The sequence below is a fragment of the Ochotona curzoniae genome, unplaced genomic scaffold (assembly GCF_017591425.1).
Source record: "Ochotona curzoniae isolate NIBS_2020 unplaced genomic scaffold, NIBS_Ocur_1.0 contig_908, whole genome shotgun sequence".
In the NCBI taxonomy this organism is placed as follows: Eukaryota; Metazoa; Chordata; class Mammalia; order Lagomorpha; family Ochotonidae; genus Ochotona; species Ochotona curzoniae.
In genome coordinates this window covers 16,752,454-16,775,519 of record NW_024466607.1, presented here as the reverse complement: position 1 = coordinate 16,775,519, position 23,066 = coordinate 16,752,454, and the positions used below count along the sequence as shown (strand labels likewise).

Genomic DNA, 23,066 nt, shown 5'->3' with positions numbered 1-23,066 from the left:
AGAGAGCTAAGTGCTGTCCCAGGAGAAGGGGTTTGCAGAAAAGTGCTTATGGTACACCACTACATATTCTAGAATAATCTGTGCCCGAGCATTTGAACGCAGGATGAAGATCTGCTCCCTGGAGAGAGTTCGATGCCCCTGTTGGAATCTGGACTTCCTATGGGATGTGGAACCTGAGTATGGCCACTGCTTGCTGTGTCCCGTGAAAGGGAGGATATGATAGAAATGCCAGAAATGTGCTTCAGAACTCCCCGGGGGGGCCCTGGGGCGGGGTCTCCTCAGGCCAAGCTCCTGCTCCGTGTCCTGCAAAGGGATTCTTGGGTCGAAGTCCTTTGGGTTCCACTAACTGGTTCTGCAATTTGGGGCGTTTACACATTCTGGAATTGAGGTAAAATGAGTTGAGGCCAAGTCCTGCGTGCACCTATGGGCTTGAGTCTCTCCATGGTTGCCTTACACATAATACCTAATATTTCCTGATTCCTGCAGGCTTAATTCTTGAAAAAAAAAGGAAAACCAGTCACTCCCCGCCCCCTCAGTGAGTAGGCTTGTAGAAGTACTTTTTTGAATTCGGTATGTGCTAGGCCCGATGGGTACAAGTGAGATAATAAAACACAAATGATACAGAGCACAGTTTCGAGGCTATGTCAAGAGATTTTATAGACCGATATCAGGAGGACCGCTTTCCAAGCACTTCGCGTCTAACCATAAAACTACAAATCCCGGCAGCCAATGCGCTGGGCCAAGGGCCTGTCTGCCTATCAGCGCCGGCGGGCCGCCTTCCTAGACGCGGAACTTCATTTCCCAGGCCGCCTCGGGCTTTTTCGACTCCGCACCCCGCCTCCCTTCCGCTCTCGCGGACGAACTCCCGCCCCTCGCCTGCGATCCTCGCGCCAAACCGGCGCGCGCGCGCGCGCGCTCGAGGCACGTAGCACGCGAGTGACGCAAAATCTGTGGGCCGCTCTGGAGCCGTGGTCGCGCTGTGTGTGAGTGAGGGAGAAAGTGCGGGACCTGAGGTGGTGTGTGTGAACTGTGGCCTCTGGCGGGGTCAGGGGGGAAGCGGCCGAGCCGCCCGCGAAGGTGAGTGGGGAGCAGGAGGAAGCTGGGCCTCCGGGACGGGGGCGCCGAGGCCGGGAGCCGGGCCCGGCCGGCCGGGAGGGTGGGCGCCGCGCTGGGGGAGGGGCAGCACCTGCCCGGGCGGCCGGCGGGGAGGGGGCGGGCCGGGCGGCCGGCGGGGTCGGGGCGGCCAGCGAGGCCGGGGCGGCCGGCTTCCCCGGGGATTCCGGGGCTCGGGGCGGGGCCTCGCAGCTCGGCCTTGCGGTCCCCCCGAAAGCGGCTTCCCGAGAGGAGCTCTTGGCGCCCGTCGCCGCCCGGAGGAGGGGCTGCCTTGCACTTCCCTCGTCCGTACGGGCTGTGGGGGGCTCCATCTTCCCCGCCGTACGGCGGCCTCCCCCTCCGCCAGGGCCCCGGCCGTGTCTCCGCCTCCAGCCCCGGTCAACCTGGGCGGACTCTCGGGTCCCTCGGCCCGTGCCGTCTCCCGGGCGGCGGGGAAGGGTGCTGCGAGCTGCTGCTGGGCCCGCCTTGGCTCCGGGGAACTTGTTTTCCGGGGTGTTCGCTCTTTGGGGTGTCGGAGGCGTTGGCTTCGCTGTGATATCTCTTCCGTCTGGTTTCCTCCCGTGGCGGCGAAGGAGCTGTGTGTTTCCTTGTGTGGAATACGTTAACTAGTATTTTCGAATCACGCGGGACTCTGTCCGCCTGTTGCGGATTTTTCTCCCCCCTTATTGTGGTCTCTGTTGGTGAACCTGCGTGTTTCATTGGTACTAGCAACTTCCTGTTGTAGCGCGTTCACGTGCAGAGCGGCAGGTTCCTCAGTAAGGTTAACCTCATTTCCAGTGTCCCGAAGTTTACCTTTAAGGCTTACATGAAGCGTGCGTTTATGTGTTAATTAAGCAAGAATCGAATTAGTGATTGAAACTCAGGATTTTGGTCTGTGTAAAACAGTTACTAATTTCTGAGCGGTGATTTATTTTGGGATGTTAAGGAGCTATTCTGTTAGAACATGCGGGGGAATGTTAAGGAAGCAGTTTTGCGCGCAAAGCCGCAGTTGGTTCCTACGTGTTTTACGGCTGTACAGTGCAAGAGGAGGAGTCCGGTGCAGGTTGGTTGTAAGGGTTGGAGTTGGCGTATTGCCGCATTTAGTCTGGAGTAGGAATAGGTTATACACGGTTTTAACATGTCTTAGTAATTACTGAGTACGTTTTCACTGAAAACTCTAAAGTTGAACTTTTTTTTTTGTAAAGGCACTTACTGATGTTTTAAGATTGCAGTCTTGTTAAAATAGTATCTGTGTAAACAGGCCCTCCAGTGTACAGTGATGTGTTAGCAAAGAGGGCATATCAGGTAATTTAACTTAGGAGCTTCAGAATAGTGGAAAATGTTAAATGTGGGGGTAAAGTGTAGTGAGAAAATGAAATGTTTTCATCCAGAAATTTAATGTGGCTTGTTCCAGAAATGGTTTATTCTAGTGTAATATGCACACACACCTTTTTATTCACAAGAGACAGCATACTATACACAAGCCCTGCCCTTCCTTATCCAACAGTGTTGGTCTGTGTTGGGAAGAGACAGGCTTCTTATATTTCCTTTTTTTTTTTGTTTGTAACATTTTATTATGGAAGCAAGCACAAAAGTTGAAAAAAAAATAGTAAAAGTTTATTCAGATCCAACAATTGTTATATTTTGCAGTATTTTTTCTACTTAATTTATTTTGTGAAATCAATTGGCAATGTTGGGATATGCACATTCCTCTAAATAGTTTGGTAAACAGACAAGTATCAATTTACAAATAAGCAAATTGAGATTTGGAAAAGTTAAATAGACAAAATCTCAGGTATGTCAGCAGAGTTGGGATTTGAATTCTTAAAACCCTTTTCTACCAAGTAACATTTTTCTTTTTTTAATTTAAGCTTTCTAAGCCTCATTCCTTATCTGAAAAGTGGCATAGGCATAATGGCTGTTAAAAAACAAAATAGCCAAAGTAAAATTACTTAGTGCAGTGTCTGTTCCTTAGTAGATATTCACTCATTGATAACTATTGTATCACTACTGGATAGGCCAGAATTTCCACATGCCACTTTATTTTTTAAATGTTTTATTTATTTATTTATTCATTCATTCATTCATTTATTTATGTTTATTTAAAAATATCCATTTGTTTATTTTTTAAAGATTTATTTTTATTGGAAAGTCAGATACACAAAGAGGAGGAGAGACAGAGAGGAAGATCTGTCCACTGATTCACTCCCCAAGTGAGTCAACAGCTGGAGCCGAGCCAATCTGGAGCTTTTTCCATGTCTCCCACTCAGATGCAGGGTCCCAAGGCTTTGGGCTGTCCTCAGCTGCTTTCCCAGGTCACAGATAGGGAGCTGGAAGGGAAGTAGGGTCTGCCAGGGCTAGAACCAGCGCCCATATGGAATTCCAGTGTGTGCAAGGCAAGGACTTGGGTCTGTAGGCTACTGTGCCGGGCCTGCTCATTTTATTATTTATTTGTGTTTTAAAAGATTTATTCATTTTTATGGCAAAGTCAGATATACAGAGAGGAGGAGAGACAGGAAGATCTTCTGTCCGACAATTCACTCCCCAAGTGAGCTGTAATGGCGGCACAGAACCAGGAACTTCTTCCAGGTCTCCCACATGGGTGCAGGGTCCCAAAGCTTTGAGCTCGACTACTTTCCCAGGCCACAAGCAGGGAGCTGGATGGGAAGCGGGCTGCTGGGGATTAGAACCGGCGCCCCTGGCGCCAAATGGGATCCCGGGGCATTCAAGGCGAGGACTTTAGCCACTAGGCCATGCCGCCGGGCCCGCTAATTTTATTTTTAAGAGAATTATTTATTTGAATAAATAATTGGAGGAACAGAAACAGGGAGAGACAGAGAGGTCTTCCATCTGCTGTTCACTCTCCAAGTGACTGCAGTGGCTTGGGTTGGGCCAATTCAAATCCAGGAACTTGGAGTTTTTTTTGAATCTGCCGCATGGGTGCCAGGCTCCTAAAAACTCAGGTCATCCTCTGCTGTTTTTCCCTGCATTAGCAGGGGACTGGATCAGAAGTGGAGCAAGTAGAACTTGAACTGGCACCCATATGGGATACTAGCATTGCAAGTGGTAGCTTAATAGGCCCCAACATCAGCTCTGGTCATGTGGTAAGTCTGTGTTTAATTAAAACAAATGAAACAACTTTTAGGAGCTGCTAAATAGCCTTGCATGGCTGGCATACCATTTTACATTCCTATCTGCAGTGTGTCCTTATCAGTGTTTACACTATGATTTTTAAAATCTAGACAGGGAGGGAACATCATTGTATTCTATAATTGTATCTACAGATCACACTGAATCTTATTAAGAATTATAAAAAAAAATTTTTTTTAAAGATTTATTTTTTATTGGAAAGGCAGATATACAGAGAGGAAGATCTTCTGTCCGATGATTCCCTCCCCACGTGAGCACAATGGCTGATGCTATGCCAATCCGAAGCCAGGATCCAGGAACTTCCAGGTCTCCCACGCGGTGCAGGGTCCCAAAGCATTGGGCTGTCCTCTAGTGCTTTCCCGGGCCACAGGCAGGGAGCTGGATGGGAAGTGGGGCTGCCGGGATTAGAACTGGCGCCCATATGGGATCCCGGGCGTGCAAGGCAAGGACCTTAACCACTTGCACCACCACGCCGGGCCCAAGAATTCTAAAAAAAATTTTAAAATTTATTATAGCGATCTTGGTACACATAAATGGTGACTCATTGTGGTTTTGATATGCAGTTCCCTAATGACTGATATTGAGTTTCTTGTAACTGTTGGTTACTTTTTTTTTAAGATTTATTTATTTTATTGGAAGGGCAGAAAGAGAAGGAAAGAGAGAAAGCTCTTCCATCCATTGATTTCACTCCCCAAGTTTCCACAATGGCTGGAGCTAAGCCAATCCAAAGCCAGGAGCTTCTTCCTTGGGTCTCCCACATGGGTGCAGGGTCCCAAGGCTTTGGGTCATCCTTGACTGCTTTCTGAGGCCACAAGCAGGGAGCTGGATGAGAAGTGGAGCTACTGGGACTAGAACTGGCACCCATATGGGATCCTGGCGCTTTCAGGGCGAGGATTTTAGCCGCAAGGCCACTGCACCAGGCCCTGAAATTTGAATTTTAGAGTCAGTGTTTACATTTTTGCAAAAATGTTCATTAGAATTTTGATAGGGATTGCATTGAATTTGCGGACCACTTTGGAGAGTATTACCATTTTAAAGTCCATTTTAATCCATTAACGTATAATGTCTTTGTAGTTATTTAGATTGCTTTCACTTTAGCAGTATTTTGTAGTTTTTACTGTATAAGTCTTGTACCTTTTGGTTAAATGTGCTAGAATATTTTATCTGATGCTGTTATAACATTTTGAAAAATTTATTTTTATTGGAAAGGCAGATCAGAGTTACAGGGAGAGGGAGAAAAAGATCTTCCGTTCACTGATTCACTGCTCAGATGCTTGCAACAGCCAGAACTGAGCTAATCTGAAGGCAGGATCTTCTTTTGTGTGTCCCATGTGGGTGCAGGGTCCCAAGGCTTTGGGCCATCCTCCACTGCTATTCCAGGCTACAGGCGGGAACTCCATGGAAAGTGGAGCTGCTGGGACATGAACTGGCACCCAGTTCATGGGATCCTGGTGGTTGGCAGGGGAGGATTTTTAGTCAATTAGGCCATCACACCAGGCTCCAAAAAATTATTTTCTAGATTTCACTGTTAATCTTTAATAGCAATATGATTTTTGTATGCTTTCTTATGTTTTATCTTTTTTTGTTTTTTTAAAGATTTACTCATTTTTATTGGAAAATCAGATAAAAAGGAGAGGCAAACCATCCTCTGGTTTGCTGCCTAAGTGGCTGCAATGCCAGGAGCTCAGCCACTTCGAAGTCTGGAGCAAGGAACTTCCTCCAGGTCTCCCATGCTGGTGCAGTGTCCCATGGCCTTGGGTCATCCTCGACTGCTTTCCCAGGTCACAAGCAGGGACCTGGAAGGGTAGTGAAACAGCTGGGATATGAACTGGTGCCCATATGGGATCCCGGTCTATGCAAGGTGAGGACTTTAACCACTGGGCTACTGCACTGGACCTTTGCTGATACTTTTGATACAGCTCCTTGCTCATTGCCTGAGAAAACAGTGAAAGATGGTCCAGGAAATTGGGCTGCTGCTACTGGTGTGTGGAAGAAGCTCCTGGATTTGACCAGCTCAACCCTGCCTTTTGAGGCCAATGAACTAGCAGGTGGGAGATTTTCTCTCTGTATCTCTCTGTCTTCATCTCTTCATCACTCTACTGTCAAAAAAAAATTTTTTTTTGTCAGAATTCACCAATAGGGCAGTGCAGTGGCTTGACAGGCTTATCCTCGTAGCCCTATGGCACCAGCATCCCATGTGGGCGCTCGCTGATTAGTGTTCCAGCTGCTGCACTTTCCGTCCAGATCTTGGCTTATGGCCTGCGAAAGTAGAAGAGGATTGCCCAGGTTTTTGGAAGCTTGCACCCATGTGGGAGATTCAGAGGAAGTTTTTGGCTCCTGGCTTTTGGATTGACTCTGCCCTGCTCTGGCTTTAGTGGCAGGAAGGTCTTCTCTCTCTGTCACTCCTCTCTCTGTAAAATTTCCCTTTCAAGTCAAAATACATAATTAATTCGCCAATAAAGGCATCTTACACTTCTAGAACATAGCTGAAAAGATCAATTTTGTTGTTAGTCATTGCTTTTTTTCCTTTTTGAAGATTTATTTATTTTTATTGGAAAGACAGATTCACAGAGAGGAGACAGAAAGATCTATCTGCTGGTTTACTCTCAAAGTAGCTTCAGTGCCCAGAGCTGAGCCGATTTGAAGCCAGAAGCCAGGAGCTTCTTTTCCCACACGGGTACAGGGTCTCAAGGCTTTGGGCCATCCTCTACTGTTTTTTCAGGCCCCAAGCAGGGAGCTGGAAGGGAAGTGGAGCAGCTGGGACAATGAACCTACATCCGGATGGGATCCTGGCACATGAAGGTGAGGATGTAGCCACTGAGCCATCATGCTGGGCCCTGCTTTTTCCAATCTCTAGATTTTTTTTGGCTTTAGTATAAAATTTGTTAGTGAAAATAGTTGGTTAAATTATTGCCATGTTATACTTGACTGGTACTCTTCAGTATTGTCAAAGTTATGGAAAATATGGTAAACCCTCAAGATAGAACTCTGGAGTCATGGCAGCTAGATACAAAGTAGTACCCTAGATGAGGGGTATAGAGGAGGAACCTGATTGGAAAACTGACAAAACCTAAATCAAGTCTGGAGTTTTAGTTAATAATGTACCAAAGTTCATTTATTAATTTTTGTGTAGCTCATTACTGTAAGATTGTAACTTTAGGGAAAATGGAACTTGGTGAAGGATAAATGGAAATTCTTTATGCTGTGTTTGCAAGTTTTATAATTATCCCAACTTAGACATGATAAAGATTCATATTTGGTTATAGGTAGCTATTAAAAATGCAGTCTGGGTTTTCTCAAAATAAGTTCAGAAGTCCACAATCTCACTGCTGCTCTGTTTTATGAAATGTAGGTTACAGAGTGTAAAATGTAGATGCTTTGCGGGGAAGAAGCCTTGGTTTTGTTCCTTGAAGGGGCTGTGGGGGATATAGTTTCTTTTGGAATTATGCAATAACCTAGGTGATGTGACTCACCATGTACTGTGTAGGTTGCTTCTGCTTTATTAGAGCCTAGATATTTGGGGGCCAGTACTGTTGGTATAGCTAGTAAAGCTGCCATCTGTGATGTCAGCAATGCAGGTCATATGGCCACCTGATTGGTTCCCGGCTGCTCCATTTCTGATCCAGCTCCCTGCTAATGCTCCTGGGAAAGCAGCTGAGGACGGCCCAAGCATTTGGTTTTCTGCACTAATGTTGGAAATTCCCCCATGAAGTTCTTGGTTCCTGGCTTTGCTGGCTTAGCCCAGGCTGTTATTTAATGAAATATTCTTTCTGCCTGTGTCACTCCCTCTCTAGCGTTTTCAAATTGATGTTTTAAAAAAAACCAAACCCATGAATATTTGAACACTTTAAAATCTTTTTCATTTTTATTTGTTTGCTTAAGATTTATTTGTATTTGAAAGAGAAGAAGAGACAGAGAAAAAGATCTTTCATCCTCTGCCTCACTGCCCAAATGGCTGCACACTGCTACTGCACCAGTCTGAAGCTAGGAGCCAGGAGCCAGAAGCCAGGAGCTTCTTTCCAGTCTGCCATGTGGATGCAGGGGCCCAAGGCTTTGCGCCTTCCTCTGCTGCTTTCCCAGGCTGTAGGCAGGGAGCTGGAAGGGAAGAAGAGCAGCCAGGACATGAACTTTTGTCCGTATGAGATGCTGGCACTTGGACTTGGAGATGGATGATTAGGACTAGAACTGATGTCCATAAGGGATGTTGGTGCTACAAGTGGAGCCCCTCAATGTGTGTGTTTGTGTGTGTGTGTAAGATTGATTTATTTGAAAGCAGTGTTAGAGAGTGGAATTACTGCAACAGCAAGGGCTATCTCGGAAACCAGGGACTCCATTTGGGGTTCCCGTGAGGGTGGCAGGGATCCAAGTATGCCAAGCGTATTTTACTATGAGGTGCATTAGCAGGGAACTGGAATTTTTTCTTTTCTTTTTTTTTTTTTTTTAAGATTTATTTTCTGAAAGAGAAAGGAAAAGATAGAGATCTTCCAGCTGCTAATTTATTCCCCATATAGCCAGAACTGGACTGATCTGAAGCTGGAAACAAGGACTCCCATGTGGGTGCAGGGTCCTGTGGAATTGACATCTGCTCTGCTGCTTTGCCAGACCATAAACAGGGAGCTGGACCGGAAGTGGACTTGAACTGGTGGCCATTTTGGATGTTGCCATTACAGATGGACAGTTTACATGCTGTATCATCACCAAGCTAGAATTTCAATTGGTGCTGCTGTTGTGGGATGCTGGTATCACAGGAGATGGCTTAACTTTTGCACTATGTTAGTTGTCTTTTTTTTTTGGTCTTGCAGTAAATGTCTTCAAAAGAGTTAATAATTTCATAGGTGACCTGGATTGAATTCCAGGTTTTAGTCTTGTTCTGGCTCAGCACCTGGCCACTGTGAGCACAAGATGGAAGTTTTCTTTCTCTGTAAACAAGTAAAAACAATCCACTAATCTGCAATAGGCATTAGACAGAGCAGGTAATTACCTCTTGGCCTGTCTACCTCCCGTGTTAGAATGCTTGAGTTCAAGTTTAGCTTCATTTCCAGTCCAGCTTCCTGCTAATGCTGCACATGATGGCTGAGGTGTTTGGGTCCCTGCCATCCATGCGTAGAGTCCTGGATTGAATTCTGAGCTCTCAACTTTGACCTAGCCAAACCTTAGCTATTACATGGCATTTGTGGAAGGAGCCAGAAGATAGAAGATCTCTTTTACTCTTTTCAGACATAACGACAACAGATTGTGAAGAACAATGTGTGAAACTTTTTGGGATGGTTACTATTTCTGTGAAAATACTACATTTTTCATGGCAGGATCTGATGTTTTGATGCTAAGGTTATTTGGGCAGAAAACCTGATCCTATAAACTAAAACATTTGGTTTTCATTTATCACCCTCCTTTGCACCCCTGTTTAAGCCTCTCCTATGTGGGTGTCTTAATTGGATACTCCAGTGTGTGTCTCAGCTCCCTGTATAATGCATTGCTGGGCATTCATGCATCCTCAATGCAACAGTCTTTTCTACCTCTTTTTCTAGCCTCTTCTCTGTGCCACAGGAAACCAGATGAGAGATTAGGGAGGAAGCCTGAAGGACAAATAATTTTATGGTATTTTTTTTTAAGATTTATGTTTATTTTTATTGGAAAGACAGATATACAGAGAGGAGGAAAGAAAGAGAGGAAGATCTTCCGCTTGATGGTTTGCTTCCTAAGGGGCAAAATGGCTGGAGCCGAGCCAGTCCGAAGCCAGGAGCCTCTTCTGGGTCTCCCAAAGTTTTGGACTGTTGTCCACTGCATTCTCAGGCCACAAGCAGGGAGCTGGTTGGGAAGTGGGACTGCCGGGATTAGAGCAGGTTCCCATATGGGATCCCGGGCGCTGTCAAGGCGAGGACTTTAGCTGTTATGCTATAGTGTTGGGCCCCCCTCTTTCTTTTCTTTTCTTTTTTTTTTTTTTAAAGACTTACTATTTCCATTGGAAAGTCAGATTTACAAAGAACAGAGGAGACACAGAGAAAGATCTTCTATCTGTTGGTTTACCCCCCAAGTCGTAGCCACAGCGGGAGGTGAGCTGATCTGAGGCTAGGTGCCTGGATCTTCCTCTGGGTCTCCATTGTGGTTGCAGGGTCCCAAGGCTCTGGGCTGTCCTTGACTGCTTTCCTAGGCCACAAGCAGGGAGTTTGAAGGAAGGTGAAACAGCTGGGATATGAACTGGCACCCAAATGGGGTTGCAACACATATGAGGCAAGGACCCCAGCCACCAGGCCATTGTGTTGGGTCCTAGGAGCCAGATTAAAACCAGCCCCGGGATCCCAGCGTGTTCAAGGTGAGGACTTTAACCGCTACGCTATCACGCTGGGCCCATGGCATTTTTCTATGTATTCTTTCATGTTGGTACAACATCTGCTTCAGTTCTTCATCTTTATTTAAGAATTAACGGGAATGGGGCCCAGCGCAGTAACCTAGTGGCTAAAGTCCTTGCCTTTTATGCTCCAGGATCCCATATAGGCATCTTTTCTAATCCTGGCAGACTTACTTCCTATCCCAGCACCCTGCTAGTGGCCTGGGAAAGCAGTCAAGAATGGCCCAGAACCTTGGGAACCTGCACCTGCGTGGGAGACCTGAAGAGGCTCTGGACTCCTGGCTTCAGATCAGCGCAGCTCTGGCCATTGCGGCCATTTAAGAAGCAAATCATCAGATGGAAGATCGCCTTTCTGCCTCTCCTCCTCTTTATATATCTGACCTTGCAATAAAAATAAATCTTAAATAAAAGTGGGGACATGATTTTAAAATAAAATTAAATTAAAGAAAAAACGAGCAAGAATGTGCTGTTTATTTTTAGTAGAATTTTCTCCGAAGATCAACATGAGCAAAAAGGTTTTAGAATGGATTTTAGAGGCCCGGTGTGATAGCCTAGTGCCTTAAAGTCCTTTTCTTGGATGAACCAGCACCCCTTATGTCCCGACTGCTCCACTTCCCATCCAACTCCCTGCTTGTGGCCTGGGAAAGCAGTCAAGGACGGCCCAAAGCCTTGGGCCCCTTCACCTGTGTGGGAGACCCGAAGGAGGCTACTGGGTCCTGGCTTCGGATCGGCTCAGCTCCAGCTGTTGTGGCCAGTTGGGGAGTGAACCTGCAGATGGACGATCTCTCTCTTGTCTCCCCTTCTCTATAAATCTGCCTTTCCAATAAAACTAATAATTTTTAAAAATAGTTTTTTTTGTTTTAAAAATGCAGCCTCAGGTTTAGGACCTTAGAGTGCTAGAGCTGAGACTGTTGTAAGTAGATGTTAGTAATATGTATGTATTTTTGGAGGAGAGAGATCACACCGTTTAAGGAAAATGAAGTTGAGGGAGGTAAACTTGTGCCTCATGATTTGATGAGTACCTAGGCTTGCTGATACCCAGGGTGTCTCACTGTACCACAGAGACTGACGAGTCAGGATAGATTGATCTTGCCTTTGAATTATTTTCCTAGATGACCTGTTTTTACCACCTTGTTGCCTTTCCTTTTATGGAAAAAATATCAGCTTATTTACCTGTATTCAATATTGGTTCTTGTTTTGTTTTTCTCTTTTTTAGGTCAAGCCATGACTACAGTAGCGGTACATGTGGACTCCAAAGCCGAGCTCACTACCCTGCTGGAGCAGTGGGAAAAGGAACATGGCAGTGGCCAGGACATGGTCCCTATCCTTACCAGGTAAGAGTAAAATTTAAAACAGAAACACTGGATTGTCATGCACACATGCAGATACAAACTAGTTCAAAAAGAGGCAAAACTGAGTGTGAAGCACATGTAGGAACATTTTTGCTTGAGTATGATTTTGAAGTCTGTTTTTTTCTTCTCCTGCTCTTTTCTTAGTTTTCAGGCCTTTCTTTCCTTATTATCCTTCATAGGCTGTTTTGCATATCTTTTAGCCCTAGCACTTGGTGTTTTTCTTCTCTCTTTACCCTCAAAAATTCTACTGGCTAATTCTATCCTTGTCTATGATTTCAACCTTTATCTTATGTTAACTTTGCAATTTCTGTTTCTGCTTCATATCTATCTTCATAAAGAAATTTCAGACTTAATTATCAGCTGACTGCTATGCATATCTTCTTGGTTCTTCTACAGACATCTGAAATACACTTTATCCAAAATGGATCTTATTCCCTGTAAATTTCCTCCTTCCTCAGCCTGCCCATTTTTGTACTCCTTGCCTTGGTGTTCAAATTAAGTGGCTTCAACCTGTAAAACTGAGAGTCATCTCTGACCAACGCAGTTGCAGTCCCTAAGTCCTGGGGATTTTGACTTCTTCACTCGTTTCCATTGCTCCTACTGCTTGCTTCTTGAACTGTCAGTCAGTAGACAGTGCCTTATCACCTTATCTGCAGTTCATTTCCTGTTGTATCCTGCCTCTTGTGGAAAGATTGGTTTTTCTTATACAAGTTTTGTACCTCTTCTCATAAGTCTTCCATGGCTCCTTTTTTCCTAAATGCAATTTATTCAGTGTGGCCTGTGAAGCTGTTTATGATTTGGTGGTTAGCTCCTTATCGGTCATCTTTTGAATAGTTTGTAATTTCTGATGTGTGTGTACTTTGCTGTTGCACAATGCCTTTTCTGGACACTTCTGTTCGACAAACTCTAGTCTTTTGAAAAAGTGACTTGAGAATCATATCTTCAGAACCTTCCTTGACTTGGACTTACTTAGGTATCTGTAGAACCATTTATTAAAAAACAAAAATTAACCATCTGTATAATTTTCACCATCACATTGGGCTACAGATTTTTTATGCATGGGTCTCATTAGATTGTATGCTGCTTTGAAAGTATGGACTGTGTGTCTTTTTCCTGGTGTCTTAGGCAGTGACTTGCCCCCTGCTTAGTACGAGTAGCTCTGTGGTACATGATTTCATTGAATAAGTGGGAAGGAGGAAGAAGGAAAGTGAGAAAGGCTGGGCAAGGATGTTTATGAGATTTCTAAGAGGAAGGTAACTGGAATTTGGGGGATCTTTATCATTTAATCCTTGCTTTTAAGGCTGTAAAAAAGTTTTGTCTATATAGTGATTACTTATTTTGGAAAACTGCGGTCTTATGAAAGTTTAAACATTGGTAAATGTTATTTCAAATTACTTAAAAGACAGAGGACAACTACTGTTTTTTGGGGGGAGTGTTGTTACAAACTGTGATATGTAGAGTCACTGGAAATCCCAAACTGTTAAGATTAAACATTAAACTATTGAGTAAGATAATTGAAGTGCAGCCACAGTGAATTAATGAGTATGTGTCATGCTGTTAATGTGTGTGTTGACCTAACTATGAAAGAAGAATGAGTAAAGAGGATGACTGCTGGTGTGCATTCATTTGTCCCTTTAAGTGTTTGTTGAGCTCTTAGACTAAAAATACTTACTGTTTTATTTTCAAGATTATCTCACATTCATTATCATATTGGACTCCCAAATTTTTCAATATGCTGTGATAGTCAACAGTGGAAAACATAGAGGAACACTGTCATCAAGAAGATACCCAGCTAGGCCACAACTAAGACTAACAGATGAGACAGTTCAGAACAGTACACAGTGGTGTCTAATGAAGAGTTAAATCCAGCAGTATGGATTGTAGATCATGTGTGGGTGTGAGGACAGAAAGAACTGGAAATTTTTTTTTTTTTTAATTTAGTCAGCAAATATTTGGAGACTTTTTTTGTGTGAACCCACAAGGGGAACTTCTTGAACTTTCAGCTTCCTCATTTGTCACTGGTAACTGTATTGTAAAGGAAACATTGCTCTGTGATCAGTTTCCTGAAGACTGAATAGATGGGTGGGAGAAGCTTAGGTTTGAGTCCTGGATTTTGAATCCAGTTCCGATAGACTTTACGGTAGGGGTATGTTAAAGTTCTTGAATCAGAGCCTTAAAAGCTGGTGAAACGCAGCTTAATGAAAAACAGAGATAAATGGTTTTCTAGGGAAACTGAAAAATGTGACTGAACAGTGCTTTGGAGGGAGCAGGAGAAGAAACTACAACCTTTTTTTTTTCTTTATTTTTGACAATCTTTACATAGTTAATTAGGGCAAAAAGGTTCAAGGGCTACAGGAAAGTGGGTAAGACTATTATTTCCATATTGTTTCCTTCATGTTTAAACAGGGAGAGTCTGCCCATTTTTTCACTGCCAACATATATGGCTGAGGTAGTTGACTGACTTGTTCTGTCCTGTCTTTTCATGGTTGGGGTTCTTGAGTCTTGCAGTTCAGTTGGGGAGATCCCCAAAGAAACTTTGTCTGAGGTGTTTCCAACTACAACCTTTTTTTTTGGACAATGAGGAAATTATTGCTACCACAGAGATGACTATGAAGTAGGAATGGGAAAAAAAAAATATGTGCAAGATCCTAAAAGGCCACCAAAGTTAGAGTATAGTAGCACAGCAGGATATGTTTTCAGATTTATCCACTCTTTTTATATTTTATTGATTTAATTTGGAAAACAGAGATAGACTGACAGGTATACTCCTATCTGTTGGGTCACTCCCTGAAAGGTTAGGAGGCCTGAAACTCAGCCTGGGTTTCCATGTGTGTGGCAGGGACTCAGTTGGCTGTGACTTGGATTTATGCATTCTGTATGTGATGTGGGCATCTCAGCTGACATTTTAAAAAAATACTTGTTTTTATTGTAAAGTCAGATACATAGAGAGGAGGAGAGGCAAAGAGGAAGATCTTCCATTCACTGATTGACTCCCCATGTGGCCGCAATGTTGGGAGCTGAGCCAGTCTGGATCCAGGAGCTTCTTCCAGGTCTCATGTGGGTGTAGGATCCCAAGGCTTTGGGCCCTCCTCCCTCCTCAACTGTTTTCTCAGGCTACAAGCAGGGAGCTGGATGGGAAGTGGGGTGCTGGGATTGGAACTCGTGCCCATATGGGATTCTGGTGCATACAAGGCAAGGACTTTAGCCACTAGGCTACTGCATCGGGCCTTCAACTGACTTTTCTCTGATTTATTTACTTTTGTTGGAAAGGCCGATTTTACAGAGAAGGAGGAGAGATTCTATCTGCTGGTTGACTCCTTAAGTGGCCTCAACAGTTGGAGCTGAGCTGATCTAATCAGAAGCCTCTTCCGGTTTTCCTACTTGGGTATGGGGTCCTGAGGCTTTGGACCCATCCTCTGCTGCTTTCCCAGGCCATAAGCAGGGAGCTGGATGGGAAGTGAGGCAGCTGGGACACAGACCAGTGCCATATGGGATCCCAAGCTTAAAGGTGGAGGATTAGCCAGTTGAATCATTGAGCTGGCCCCCCAAGTGGTGTCTTAACAACTGTATCAAATAACCTAGCATCTGTTTTTGATACATACTATTATTTTTATGATCATTAGACATTTTCCTGAGAGCATAGTATGACAGTTTGTAATTTTATTTTTTAAAGCCCTAATTACTTATTTCAAAGAGAGAAAGAGAGAGAGGGCTATCTTCCATCTCTTTTCATCTCATCTTTTCTCCTTAGATGACCACAACAGTCTCGTCTGGACTAGACCCAGGCCAGGAACTCTTGATTTTATTTAATTTTATTTAATTTTATTTTAATTTATAAGTAATTCTAATTACTTGGACTATCACTCATCGCCTTGCCAAGTGTCTTAGCAGGAAGTTGGATTGGTAAAGAGTAACCAAGACTTGAACCAATATTCTGATATATTGTAATGAACTCTTCTTTATTAAAGATGTTTTTATTTGAAAGGCAGAGTTGCAGGGAGGGAGACAGTGAAATATCTTCATCTGCTGGCCACTTGCCAAATGGCTGCAGTAGCCCGGAGCAAGAAACTTTTCTCTGATTTCTCCTTTGGGTGCAGGGGCCCAAATTCTTGGGCTATCCTCCACTGCTTTTCCCAGGCATGTTAGCAAGGAGCCAAATTGGAAAAGGAGCAGTCTAATTTGACTTGGTGCTCCGGTGGGATGCAGGATTGTTAGGTGGTTATTTGACCTGATATGTTCTACAATACTAACCTTTGTTCCTTTCCTTTTTTAGATTAAAAAAAAATTTTTTTTAAAAGATGTGCTTGTTTATTTAAAAGAAAAAGATTTTCCATCTGCTGGTTCACTTCCTAGATGGCCTGCACTAGGCCAGGCTGTAGCCAGGAGCGCTTCACCTGAGTTTCCTAAATAGCTGGTAGGGGTGCAGACAATTGTGCCATTGTTTATTGCTTTTCTTGTGCTTTTAGCAGGGAACTGGATCAGAAATGGAGCAAGTGGAACATGAACTGGCACCCATATGGGATGCTGGACTCATGGGTTACTTGCTGTAATGAAACATGTCCCTTCCCCCAACTTTTGTATTTCATTGCTCATAAGATAATACATGTCAGGCTTTGTTTTAATTAACTTGAACCGTAAGGAAACACCATAAGGTAAGAACTGTTATCTTGTTTTATAGATGACAGGTTGAATACACGTTAAGAACTCTGATTTGAACCCTGGAAGTTTGTCCCTAAGTCCCCTTTTATAGCTTTTAGTTTTTTTTTTTTTTTTTTAATAGTTTTTAGTTTCAGTCAAGGATACTGGTAGATCCTTACAATGTGTCCTTCTAAATATATTTTGCATATGATTATGATTAGGCAAAAATATTCCTCAGAATTCAGAGGGGAAAACATCTATGCTGGTATGGCTAGGGATTGTTTTGCCCATCTTCTTATGGAATGGCTCTTGCTTGTTTCAATATGCAGTTTTGTAGTGTCAAATCTAATTATTTTTGCGGCGGATTTTATCTTTTTGCACTTCCTAGTTATCTGTATCTCTCCCAATAAATTCTTGTGATTCATTAATTGATCATCCATAAGAGATGGATTGCTTGTAAACACTTGAGATTGTAAATGTCTATTTCAACACTATTTTGCTACATATCATGAACAGTGAAGTTCTAGTTGTTAATTGTAATTCCTACAGCACCACAAAAGTTATGCACTGGCATCTAATCCTAAAGAAGGTTTTGACTCCTGTTTTCATCACTGTTGTGATGAATTTTTATTTTAGTAGCCTGGTTGCTACCTTCATGTTGATGAAAACTTATTTTCACTGTAATATAGACTGTTCACTGATTTTGTAAGTTAGGGGATATTTAGGGAAGCGTAACAGATGCTGATATATTCAGATATGGAGACAAAGTGCTATATGTCTCTATACATACAGACCAGACATGGATTCCGAGTGAAAGAATTGAAATTGTCCTAACAGTAAGATGATGGACTCCCATAGTGTCCATGCCTACATTGTTGGGAAACACCTTAGCAACAGCACGATGGAGTTATGACTGTTCATGAACGACATCCGTTGTAAAACTAGAGGGAAAATCCGTATGGGGGTGGGGGTGGGGAGCAAGGGACCTTGGGAAGGGCATGGGCAATCCCAGAACCTATGGAACTATCATAAAACAAAACATGTTCAAATAAAAAAAATTCAGAGGGGAAGCAGGAAAAAGCACAAAATGTTCACAACTTTTATTTTTTGGAGGCAGACAACACACATGTCCTTCATCTCTGGTACATTGTCCAAGTGCCTGCAAGAGCTGACATTGGGTGAGGCTTAAGTCAAGAACTCACTCTGGCTCTCTGACATGGATACCCAAGTACTCGAGCCATCATTTGCTGCATCCCAGTGTGTACATTAGCAGGAAGCTAGAATCAGAATTGGAGCTGGAACTGGAACCAAATGCTGTGCCAAATGTGCAGCTCAGTTAAATTTTTTGAGGTTTATTCTGTTTATTTCAAAGGTACAGTAAAGAAAAAGACAGTGAGATCTTACATCTGCCGATTTATGCCCTAAATGGTCACAGTGGCCAGAGCTGGGCCAGACCAAAACCAGGAGCCAGGAGATTTCTCCAGGTGTTCCACCTAGGTGTGGGGGACCCAAGGTTAGCTATCTTCTGGTGCTTTCTCAGGTACATCAGCAAGGAGCTAGATTGGAAATGGAGCTAGATTGGAAATGGAGCAGTTGGGTCCTGAATCTGTGCCCATTTGGGTTGATGGCAGCTTTGATTGCTGTGCCACAGTGCTGGCTCTGCATTTCAATTTTTTTTAAAGATTTATTTATTTTTATTGCAAAGTTAGATATATAGAGAGAAGAAGCGGCAAAGAGGAAGATCTTGAGTCTGATGATTCGCTCCCCAAGTGACCACAACAGCCAGAGCTGCACCAGTCTGGAGCCAGGAGCCTCATCTGGGTTTCCCATATGGGTGCAGGGTCCCAAGGCTTTGGGCTGTCCTCCACTGCTTTCCCAGACCACAAGCAGGGAGCTGGATGGGAAGCAGGGCTGCTGGGATTAGAACTGGCACCCATATGGGATCCTGGTGCATTCAAGTGAGGATTCTAGCTGCTAGGCCACAGTGCTGGACCCTCAATATCTTTAAAATGTATTTTGTAAGAGAAACAGGAGAGCAAAAATAATTTTGAGGGGGTTGACATTGTGGCATAGTGGGTAAAACTGCCACCTACAATGCCCATATCTTATATGGGCACCAGTTCTAGTCCTAACTGCTGTATTTCCAATCCATCCCTGCTAGTGTGCTGGGGAGGCAGTGGAAGATGGCCCAAGGTCTTGTGTCCCTGCATGCACATGAGAGAACACAACTGTTGTGGCCATTTGGGGAGTGAACCAACTGATGGAAACTCTCCTTTTGTGTCTCTGTGACTCTGCCTTTCAAATAAATAAAACAGATCTTTAAGTAAAAAAAATTTGAGTTGGCTAAAAATTAATTGAATAATTAATTACTTTGGGAAGTAGAAGGCAGACCGTGGCATGGGGACTGGGGAGAGCTCCTGTCTATGTGCTGGTTTGTTCTACAGATGCCGTTGTTAACTAGGGAAATGAAACTGGGATCCAGCAATTCAGTTCAGGTTTTCTGTATGGCTGGCAGGAACCCAGCTACTTGATTCATCACTGGTGCCTTCCTGGGTCTGCATTATAAGGAAGTTGAAATCAGGAGCTGGAGCCAGGAATGGAACCCTGATACTCCTGTGTGACATGTAGGTGCTCTGTGACTTCACTGATAGGCTAAATGTCTGCCCTGGCCCAGGAATTTTACATGGAGCTTGAGGCAGAAACTCAGCCCAGGTCTTCCATGTGAGCAGGGACCCAACCACCTGAGCCATCATCTGCTGCTTGACAGGGTACATGTTAGCAGGCAGCTGGAATCGGGAGCAGAGCCAAGACTCCTGCCCATGCATACTGATGTGAGATGGAAAAGAGCCAACTGTTATGTCAAATGCCAGTTTATTGGAAAGTTTGACTTAGGACAGAGCATGTTAGATACTGGAGAAAGTGATGGCTTTGTATTTGTTGCCATTGTAATACATTGGAATGTCAGTCTTGGAGCAGATGTTGGGACACAGTGGGTTAAGCCAAAGCTTTAGATTCTGCTGTATTTGAGTGCCCAGTTGGAGTCCTGGCTACTGTATGGCAATGCTCTTGATGGGTCAAGTACTTGAACTCGTGTCATTTTCATGGTAAATCCAAGTGGGATTCCCGACTCCTAGCTTTGGCCTGGTATAGCTGATCACAGTTGGGTGCACTTTGAAGAGTGAACAAGTAGACAGAAATCTCTCTTCCTGCAACTCTTTCAAATAAAAAATATTGGGAGGAAAAGTACTCAAAAAGTAGTTTTTTTTGTTTCATAAAGAATGTATGAATAAAGTAGGATTATTGAGATCTATATACAACATGAATGACTAAAAGCATGCCAAGTAAACAAAACCAAACGTAAAAAGAGTATATATGATTCTGTTGACATAAAATGCTGGCCGATGAGTGGTTAATTGGGGAAGGATTATAGATGAAGATAATAGCATTTAGAAAGGCCCTAAAGAAGTGTGAATTGGCCTCTTAGCAGAACAAGAGAAGGCCATGTGATTGAAGCTAAATGAGGAAGGTTATAATAGAAAAGGTGGTTGGGAGGGGGGCAGGCAGAAGCCAGATGATGGGAGGACATATGGTACTTGGGTTTAATTCAAGATATTATGAATTGAAAATGAGGGGCCAGTGCTGTAGGTTAAACTTCCACTGGCAGTGCTGACATCCCGTATAGGCATGAGTTCATGTCTTGGCTGCTCCACTTTTTTTTTAAGATTTATTTATTTTTAGTGGAAAGGCAGATATACAGAGAGGAGGAGAGACGAAGAGAGGAAGATTTTTTGTCTGATGGTTCGCTCCTCAAGTGACCGCAACGGCCAGAGCTGTGACAATCCGAATCCAGGAGTCAGGAGTTCTTCTGAGTCTCCCACATGGGGCCAGGGTGCCAAGGCTTTGGGCCGTCCTCAACTGCTTTCCCAGGCCACAGGCAGGGAGTTGGACGGGAAGCAGAGCTGATAGGATTAGAATTGGTGTCCATATGGGATCCTGGCGCATTCAAGGCAAGGACTTTAACCACTACGCTATCACGTTGGGTATGGCTGCTCCACTTTTGTTCTAGCTCCTTGCTGTGTGCTTGGGAAAGTAGCACAGTTTGGCTCAGGGCTGGGTTCCTTGCACTCCTATGGGAGACCTGGAAGAGGCTCCTGGTTCCTGGCTTTTCACTTAGGACTGGCTCAGCTCTGGGTGTTGCAGCCATTTGGGGAGTGAGCCAGCAGGTGGAGAATCTGGCTGTAAATCTGCATTTCAAATAGAAATAAATCTTGGCCATTGGGACGAAGGCTGGCCGCGAGCTTTGGTGGAAAACTGCTTGCCTGCATCACTTCATCTTTTACACCCTGACAGGAAGGTCCTGTGAAGTAATTTGAGTGCCAGAATCAGGGTCAAGCCCTGGCCGTTGGAAGACAAGGTGCTTTATAAATATTTAACAACTAGGTCCTGGTGGCGTGGCCTAGCAGCTAAAGTCCTTGCATTGGATGTGCTGGCATCCCATATAGGCACAGGTTCTAATCCCAGCAGCTCCACTTCCCATCCAGCTTCCTGCTTGTGGCCTGGGAAAGCAGTCGAGGATGGCCCAAGGCTTTGGGATCCTGCACCCGCGTGGGAGACCTGGAAGAAGTTCCTGGTTCCCGGCTTCGGATCGTCGCAGCATGGGTCGCTGTTACGGCTCACTTGGGGAGTGAATCATCGGACAGAAGATCTTCCCCTTTGTTTCTCCTCTCTGTATATCTGACTTTGTAATTAAAAAAAAAAAATTTAACAGTTAACACATAGAATTTGGGAAATGGTATCCTGGAAACCAGAGTTGTTTTAGGAGCATCACCATCATATCATGGTCTAGAGACAGATTGCTGACAAGTCAAGGAAGACAGGATTTAATGCCGAAGTATGAGGAGGTTGACTACCCAACAAAATTGAAGCCAAAACTAGTTTTAAGTCTGTACTTTCCCAGCAGGTACTGGATTTATACAGCCTCTGCTCGCAAAAACAGTTTCCCTGTAATGGGTATTTCATAGCAGGGTTCGTGTAATAACAATTGGTGAATCTACATTGACATGGCAATATCCTGCGAAGTGCATGGTTTGCAGCAGGGTTCACCTGTAGCACTGTGCTGTCTCTGTTGAATTGTGACAAATGTATCCACCATGGTAGTAGGGCACTGGATAGTTTGAGAGCTTTAGAAATCCTCTGCTCGTTGATCTCTTCCTCCTCAAACCCCTTTCTAATGTCTTCATGGTTTTCTAGAAGGTCACATAGTTGGAATCCTATAATTTTATAACCTTTTCAGATTGGCTTCTTCAGTTAGCCAGATTTCCTTCATGTATTTTTTGTGGGTTGATAGCTTCCTTTGTTTCAGTCCATTGCGTGGCTATTCCACAATTTATTTATCCACCCACCTGCTGAAGGGCGCCTTGGTTGCTTTTGCTGCTTGACAATTATGAATAAAGCTGTTAGAAATAAAAGAAAAAAGTCTTTAAAAACAAAATTAAAAATGAGGTGTCAAGACAACCTTGAAAGCTAGAGCATGCTCGAAGACCAAGTTGCTAGAAGTTATTCAGTTTGATAAAGGTGGTCTGGATAAGAATGGAGGTGGTCAAGACTTGGAGATGTGATTAGAGTAAAGAGGTGTTTATAAGTCGAGCTAATAGAAATTTTGGGGCAGAGGAGAAAGGATTGTAATGATGGTTCCCAGATTTTGACTTTTGAGCTCATGATAGTACTGTACTTTTTAAACAGGGAGTAGAGAAAATCAGCTTGGGAGTGAGAATAAGTTTAGGAGATCATGTGTTAGATTTGTATGTTTTGGGATTGGCACCCTGGTGTAGTAGCTAAGCTGCTTCCTGTGGCACTGACATGTCATGGGCACTGATTCATGTCCTGGCTGTTCCACTTCTGATCCAGCTCCTTGATGTATGGGAAAGCAGTGGAGGATGGCTCAAGTCTTTGGGCACCTGTACTCATGTGGGAGACCCGAAAGAAGCTCCTAGCATTGAATTATCTTTGTTCTGGTTGTTGCAGCCATTTGGGGAGTGAACCGCTGGATGGAAGATCTCTTTTTCTGCCTCTCCTTTTTATATCTCTGCCTTTCAAACAAAAATAAATAAATCTTTGAAAAATAAGTAGATCTGGGCCTAGTGTGATAGTTCAATTAGTTAATCCTTTTGCCTTCAAGCGCTGGGATTACATACTGGTGCTGGTTCACGTCCTGATCATCCAGCTCCCTCCTTGTGGCCTAGGAGGTAGAGGATGGCCCAGAGCCTTGGGACCTGCACCTATGTGGGAGACCCAGAAGTTGCTCCTGGCTCCTAGCTTCAGATTGGCTCAGTTCAGGCCATTGGGCCCTTTGGGGATTGAACCAGTAGATAGAAGATGTTTCTCTCTGTATCTCTTTCTCTCTGTAAAAATAAACAATTTTTTAAAAAGTAACTGTGCGCTCATCAAAAAGGTACCTCTTTTCTTACTGTTTTTATTTTACACCT

General features: G+C 43.9%; 1 protein-coding gene across 3 annotated transcripts in view; it reads left to right on the top strand.

The window, feature by feature from the left end:
- Positions 1-944: 944 nt before the first annotated feature.
- The window catches only part of DCAF1 (DDB1 and CUL4 associated factor 1), a 66,372-nt gene continuing 44,250 nt past the window's right edge, over positions 945-23,066 (top strand). For 2 of the 3 annotated variants that reach the window (XM_040994551.1, XM_040994550.1), the window contains exons 1-2: positions 945-1,077; positions 11,808-11,925. In XM_040994551.1, coding sequence (XP_040850485.1) covers positions 11,816-11,925 — 110 coding nt within the window. In that variant the 5' untranslated portion in view covers positions 945-1,077; positions 11,808-11,815. The remainder of the gene's footprint in view (positions 1,078-11,807; positions 11,926-23,066) is intronic. The other variant, XM_040994549.1, reaches the window with a different exon arrangement.